At 38.2% G+C, this 7,832-nt stretch overlaps 1 protein-coding gene across 1 annotated transcript; it reads right to left on the bottom strand.

Moving 5' to 3' along the window:
* Positions 1-1,522: 1,522 nt before the first annotated feature.
* LOC139649414 (lymphocyte antigen 6D-like) lies at positions 1,523-6,980 on the bottom strand. The gene is made up of 4 exons (XM_071525805.1): positions 6,651-6,980; positions 5,606-5,662; positions 4,298-4,420; positions 1,523-2,093 (listed from the first exon to the last, which is right to left on the bottom strand). The coding sequence occupies exons 2-4, from the start codon at positions 5,652-5,654 to the stop codon at positions 1,993-1,995; spliced, it is 273 nt and encodes a 90-aa protein (XP_071381906.1). The 5' UTR covers positions 5,655-5,662; positions 6,651-6,980; the 3' UTR covers positions 1,523-1,992.
* Positions 6,981-7,832: the final 852 nt, after the last annotated feature.

Genomic DNA, 7,832 nt, shown 5'->3' with positions numbered 1-7,832 from the left:
CAATAAAAACTTGTAATAAATCAGAATAAATGCCTCACTGTGGAACATTTTGTGTGTTTTTTGGGTCGTATATAGAACCATGTGAGTATGATACCACGCAGAACCTTTGTAAAAGGGTTCTCTATGGCAGTGATTCTCAACCTTTTTCATATCAAGGACCCCTAAGTTAGTACACATTAGGGCCATGGACCCCCATTTGTCTCTCGGACCTGAATCTGAGAATATTTTTATTGTTAGATATGATTTTGTCCAGAATTCCATGACTATCTGTATTGTAGGTAGAGAGATAACAGTGAAACTATGATCAAAACAGTCATTCTTCTACATTCTGTAACAATTCATCAATTTGCTGGGGACCCCCTGGAACCTCCTTAAAGACCCGTGGTGGTCCCCGTTCCCCACGTTGAGAACCACTGCTCTATGGCACCAAAAAGAGTTCTGCTATTGTACAAATCTAAGGAACCATTTCCTAGTGCTGTATAGCAGTGGTTCTCAATGTGGGGTCCGGGGACCACCAGGGGTCATTGAGGGGGTTCCAGGGGGTCCCGCAGCAATGTGTACTAAATTAGGGTCCTTGATATGAAAAAGGTTGAGAATCACTGCTATACTGTATAGAACTCTTTTTGTTGAAAGTGTATAGGTGACCCAGTTAGTTGGGTATTAGTTGTCCAAGACATTTTATTGTAGTAGTAATTGTTTTTGTTGTTGTTTTATTTTCGCCTATTTATATCATTGGTATAGGCAACAGCAGATTGTTTCTCATACTTGTAGAAAGTATGATACACAGAGTTATAGCGAAAAGTTTATTCCTGCTGGCATGGTGTGATTAAATGATTGATTTTGCAGAGCTGTTTGCACCAGTAAGCCTTTTTCACACATCGACTATGGCTGGCCCAGTATCTGGTTCACAAACTGATTAATGTACAATAGCCTTTAGATCCTAAATTACTCTTACAAGTGACAAGCCGAGCCATCAGCTCATAAAGCATGCGAGCCGAGCCCCGCAGCCCGCACAAAGGAGAACACATCTATCTCTATTTCCGGTGATCTTTGCCGGCGTCTGAAAAATGTATTGCATTTGCATACGTTCGGCTCAGTAGATAATCTATTATTAAACCCCAAGTGAAATTACCTGGTTTTAATAAATGATAAGCCTCGCCACCTGTCATTCACATTCATCATATGAGAAAGATGGAGATCACAAGTCAGATATGAAAGTGTCAATCAAATTCATTATATTTCTATTAATATCTTTTTTTTTTTTTTTTAAAGGTTTTGTCCCAATGTATAAATTAGACAGATGCAGCCATTGGCCATGCACTAGATGCGTTCTCATTATTCTGCTCAGTGCTCTATTGCCATCTAGTGGAGTTTAGCAGTACTGATCTTTACTGGTTTTAAAAAATAAGCATATAAACTGTCTTAGAACACCAAAGTCACAACATTCATATTGTGATGTGATTGCAATCAGTAATTCCCTTCAGCGCAGGGCACCGCTATGAATGTAAATATCACCAATCCATCTTTTTTAAGACTTTAATCACATTCAGAAAAATTGGCATGTGTTTTACAAGGCAAGTCCTCTGTGTCACACTGCAGAAAGTGATTTTATCTTGTTTCCAGACCTATCAAGCTTATTTCATGATATTTTTAGTCAAATTATCTCACTGCACTGGCAGGTAATCTTGCTGGTTTCAATAGATTTCACTAGATTCATGCCAATATGACTTCTTTCAAGAAATCATCATGATAATCTGGAAACAAGAAACTTTCTCCAAGACAATTTCACTTTTACCAAGTAAATATCCTGAAACAAGTTACATTCTCCTGAAAAAAAAAAGTCAAATTTGTTGAAACTGGTAAAATGATCTGCCAGTGCAGTGAGATGATTTCATCTGATTTCATTATACAGCAGTATGTTATACAGTTTGAATAAAAGCTGAAAACATCAAATCGTGGCTCATTTGTTTCCCAGCCTGCCGTGAGAGAGACTCAGTTGCAGAGGTCGGTGCTGCAGCACTGAGCCGCCACGTTAGGCATGTTCATGTAGCCCTGGCACACCGCCATGTTCATGCACTGACGGAAGGAATTGTCTGGAGGAATGAAATACAAAGAACAGGGTAAGACATGTATAAGGCCTGTGGAAACATACAGTGTCTTGAAACTGTTGGCAGCATTGTTTAGATTCTATTTAATTGCTTTTATTGTTTTATTATTTCCATCAACAACCTTATTTCTCCGATGAATAAAGTTTCTTATTTTAAACTTAAAGGTGCAACGTGTAGCATTTTTACACATCAATATATCATTGTCAAATTACTTGTGATGCCTTTGTATAATTACAGTAAACAAATGAAACCATTCTGGAGATGATTGGTAGCCTCTATTTCACACCACTGGTATTGTTAGTGCTGCTATATAAGATAAGACCACATTTCCCATAAACCCTGCTGCTTCCTGTCACAAAGAAGATGTTACTTTCTTTGATTTTTCTGAAGAGGATAAACATGTTGGAAGTGATTTTTCCATCAGTCTTTCTCTCCTTCCACCATCGTTGTAACCAGAAGTTCTGAAAGCTTTAGCTCTGTTTGCTGTGGAAGAACAGAAGCTCTTCCTGTTTTGTGCCGTAAAGCAGTCCAGCAGATTTCCCGCCAAATCTGACCAGGTGGTTCACACTGTAAAAAACAGTGTAGAGGCAGGCAATCTTCTCAGCAATGGTCTTGTTTGTTAATGCTAATTATTCTAATGTCTCCTCATCATCTGATTTATTGATGTTAAAATGCTATACATAGCACCTTTAAATGAATGTAACAGTATATGTTACTGGGTTTAAACTCTGCAACTGTGAGTTAAAATTGTTTGAAAACTCAGTTAAAAACTTCAAACACAGAGCGTGTATAGTGTATTCTCAATTTTTTAAGTGAGCCCAGAACAAGTGATGAATGATGGCATGGTCGCATTAGCATCACATAGTCAATCCAAGTGATCAAAAGAGAAAAACAAACAGAGGGGTTGGGTGAAGTGCTTTAAACATGGCAGCGGGCCACACACACTCGACCTCTGCTCACTGGTTCCCATCCAAATGAAATATTTTTAGATCATAAGCGAACCAACTCCGAAAATCTGTTTAGTATTCATGTCAGCTTGTCGTGAAATTAGCATCTCACATTTTGGGCTGTCACCGCTGTCAGCAGAAAGGGAAATGGTAAGAAAGGCCTGTGTGTATATCCAATTTTATGCACTTTTAGACCAAAATCATTTAATTCAGCCCACGGAAACATCACAGGTCTTATTTTACCGGTTCTGACTTACATCTATATTAATTCATTACCATCACCCCTGCTGAAAAAAACAACACACCACTAAAAATATCAGTCTCCCTCCTCTCACCCACAATAAGAGCGTATTCCCACCTTTTATATGGTTAAAAAAAATGGTACACACCTGGGGCCGGATTCACAAAACCTTAAAACAAAATCTTCTCAAGTGACATTTTTTTCTTAACTAAAAAAAAATAGGAAAAAATGCTATTCTAAAAAACAGTTCTTATATGTATTCTTAACTTTCTTCTTATGTTTCTTCCTAAGAAAAAACCTACGAGTAAATGGTATTCCTGAAATGAAAGTTCTCAAATTTGTTCTTGATTTTTTTCTTAACTTTAAGACGGCCCTTCACCTGTCTTAAAACTCCTACAGTGAAAAGGTAAGCCTCTAATATCATATATTTAAACACATTTTAGACAAGTAGGTTATAGTTCAAAGTCTTCATAGGTTCCCCTACACCTAACATTAAGATGAACATTTATTGTAAAGCTTTATTTGGTGTAGGGACAGGTAGGCCTCTGTCTCATGTTTATTGAAAATAAGCTAGCAAATTTTACAGTTACCAACAGCAACCAATCTTTAAATCTTTGCTCTAGTTGCTCTTAATAGGTTTTTCCCCAATTGTTTTGTAGATGGAAGCAATTTGGGTTGCCTCCTAGCCTTGTCTCCTAGCCTCGTAGCCTTGTCTCCTAGCCTCAATGGTAGTAAGCCTAAAGTTTATTAACCAGAATTAATTCAGGCCCTATTTTGAGAAGTTCTTAAGTAGGAAAATTAAAGAAATTTGTCAGAAATGAGACTGTTACTACGAAAATATTGAGAAATTGCACTTAAGAGCCTTCTTAAGAACTTCCTAAATTTTCCTCTTATGTCATTTCTTAAGATCTATCTTAAGAACACATTGGTGAATCCGGCCCCTGGTCGCCCCCCCCCATACATATACATAGAGACACTGATAGAAAGGCTGATAGACTCACGCAGCGGGTACAGGAACAGGACGCTGGCACAGGCGTTATCGGTCCGCGAGCAGGTCTGGACGCTGGTGGGGCTGCAGAGGTCACCGCTCTTGGAGAAACAGTAGTTGCACTTCAGCGCCTCGCCTGGAAACAACACACACAGTAATATGACAGAGGTTAGATCACACTCCCACACGCGTCGTATGATAGGATAAGGTGAAACTTTAATGATACCCGTGGGATTTGTCTCGCTGCAGCAGCAAGCTGTAATAAGATAGAAAAATAGAGGAATATGGCAAATAGGGGGTAATAAATATAACGCGACTACACTGGAACGTGTTAAGTAGAAACTTTGAGTGTATGGAAAAATTAATGAGCCACGGCATTATGAGGATTTGTAAAACAACAGCGGTAGAATATACTGAGGCAAAGGAAAAAATGAATGAAAAATATGTACAATGTGAAAATATCGCAACGATATATTAGATAAGTGAAAAGTCATACAAAAAAATCAAGGTATATGCAACATATAACAATAATATTAAAATATGAAGAAAACAAATATGGGAATTTACAGACAGTCCTTAGTAACACCAGCAAATCATATCTAACACATAATACAACATATAATTAATCTATATTATAATAGTGTACCTGACTTGATTGATAGCTGTGTAAAATTCACACTGTTAGTACTATTGGGGTCAAATTGTTAAAATCTTGTTTGAGGTTTCTTTGGTGAACAACTTTCAAAGCTCATGTATAAGTTAAGGCACTAAGAGCCATGGTGCAAAAGTATAGTGAATGAAAGTTGGGTTAGGCTGATACAGTATATGGGGCTGATATTGGCATTTTATTAAATAGCAGATATCAGCCAGTCAGTGTTAGGTAAGGTTTATTCATTTGTTTAATTGTTCAATAATGCATTTTTTTGTGTAAATTATGGCTTCATTTACAGGCTTATTGTATCCCAGAGTTCCCCCTACCATTGAATCGGTGGGGTGGGTCACCCTGCTCCAAACAGCTGCTAACAAACCTAGAATTTCATTAGTATGGCTTTCAATGGAGAGTTTTAGTGTCCCATGATGGTCTAAATGCTGTTTCAGAGGCTTTTCCTCCATGACAAGAATACAATTCTGGTGGAAACATGGAATGATTTATGATTTATCTGGAATTTCGAAGCATGGAAATGGTCAAATTTAAATATTTAAAGTTGAATATCAGCACAAAATATTCGTTGTTGTCAGCTTCAATACGAAAATACTGGCTGTGGCCTTCAAAAACCCACATCGGTCAAACCCGAAGTGAAAGGCAGAGAAGCACACCCACCTTGACACAGAGTCAGCAGGACAAGGATGGCACAAGCGGCAGCTCTCATTATTCAGTCTGGAAATTAAACAATACAAGAAAGTGTGAGTTAAAGGAGTACTGTGATTTTTTGGGAGATTGTCCCATTGGTCAACTTAGCCATTAAGTGATGAGAACACTGATACCAAAATCATCCATGTGTTCAAAGTTCAAAGTATTTATCAAATGCACAGTATAACACAAGGTCATTCTGAACAGTGAAATTCTTAGGACAAGGCAAGCAACAACTACGTAGTAGGCATAAAAAAAAAAAAAAAAGCAAATATTAAATTGTTAAAAGAGTCACAAATAAGGGCAAGAATAGCAAAAATATACATAGTAGTAGAACATTAACAGCAGTTCCAGAGCCAATAATCTGGACAGTAAGAATAAGAGTAATAAATATTATGAATATAAAATGTAAGAGTGCCCATGGATATGTACAATAATTTTTGGTGTTGTACATTTAATGTACATAGGAAGTGTCTAGAGCATACATTGAGGTGATCATGTGATCAATGTGATCACTGAGATTAATGTTGCTGGTTGAGAAGCCTGATGGCCTGGGGGAAAAAACTGTTTGTGACTCTGGTAGTCCGTGCCTGGATGCTCCGGTAACCTCTACCAGACGGCAGCTGTTGTCTTTTATGATTTTCCGTGCTTTCCTGAGGCATTGTATATCATATATGCTTTGCACGGAGGGTAGGTGGCAGCCAATGATGTCCCTGGTAGATCATTGGCTCTGGTGCTCCATGCTAGCACTTTAGCATACACTACGTTGCGTGATAGTCGGCTCCATGCTAACACTTTTTAGTGTACACTACGTTGAGTGATAGTAGGCTACTAGCATTATCTCAAAAGTGAGGCTTAACAGGTAAGCACTGAAAAAACTTTTAAAATAGCCAGCCTGTTTCATATGAAGTACTGATAACTGAAAACACATTTCATAAGCTTGAAAACAACTGTAAATGTACAAGCTATACTGAATATTACATTTAAAAACTGCATTGGTAATAACTCATGTTACCTTTCGAGATGGTGTGTCCAAAATGTTTGTCTCTTCTTTCACCAAAGACGTGTTGGTTTTACCCTGCTGCCTCGCCTTTAATACTGTTGCTCCATCACCTCCAAGGACCTGGTTGCTTCAAGTGCTAAACAGTCATTGGTCAGGACCTGTTGCAACATAAGGTGCTTTCCTGCAGCGATTCAATACTGGAATCATTGCCTGCAGGGCCGTGTTGTTGAGAAATTTGCCTCTTTTGATTTTGCTTGATTTACCTATCATTCCATTGTTTTATGTACTATGGTTTTAATGGTGAATAAACAGGACAAAATAACAGCTTTCTCACAGTGTGCCTCGCTGTACAAATAAAGGTTGAAAGAATGCATAAATGTGACATCTCATTTGTTCCTTTTTTTGTTAGGTGTTGCTTCCTTGTTTTGTTCAAACAGTCATAACCGCAGTTCCCGTCTGAGTCTGAGCAGTAAGCTTTGAACGATGCTGACGCTGCTATTGGTGATGTTGCTGAATTTTGCCATGGCAGAAGAGATGTATGTTGTGTTCAGAAGTGTATAATAATCTGCGCCAAGCTAATTCATACAAGCAGTATTTGTGATGTGATGAGAAAGACAACCCTGTTTTCAATTGTAGGCCATGAGAGCAGAAATTGTAATGGCATGGATCAAACAGTATACTAACTCATTTGTTTTAAACTCCATAGAGCAGTGGTTCTCAACGTGGGGTCCGGGGACCACCAGGGGTCCTTGAGGGGGTTCCAGCGGGTCCCCAGCAAAATGATGAGGTGTTAAACTTCTCTGTTACTTCATTTATAAGAAGTGAACACAATTAGAGAATGTAGAAGAATGACTGTTTTGATCATAGTTTCACTGTTATCTCTCTACCTGCAATACAGATAGTCATGAAATTCTGGACAAAATCATATCTAACAGTAAAAATATTCTCAGATTTGGGTCAGAGACAAAATCAAATCAAATTGGGGGGTCCGTGGCTCTAATGTGGACTAAATGAGGGGAAACAAGGGGAAAAAGGTTGAGAATCACTGCCATAGAGTACCAAATGGGTGGGGTTTACTGCATCAGGACAATTCAGACAGTGTCAGAAGTTGTCAAGCACAGAGAGGTATCTCTCATCTCTTCTCTTCCACATCGAATATTAATATTTTTCTATGGATAATTCCATAGAGATCTC

Source organism: Centroberyx affinis, unplaced genomic scaffold (assembly GCF_046629955.1).
Source record: "Centroberyx affinis isolate AG114_WGS23_722 - 3 ecotype Tasmania unplaced genomic scaffold, CSIRO-AGI_Caff_v1 ptg001338l_1, whole genome shotgun sequence".
NCBI classification, from domain to species: domain Eukaryota; kingdom Metazoa; phylum Chordata; class Actinopteri; order Beryciformes; family Berycidae; genus Centroberyx; species Centroberyx affinis.
The sequence above is the reverse complement of the archived record's forward strand: the minus strand, read 5'-3'. Positions and strand labels throughout refer to the sequence as shown.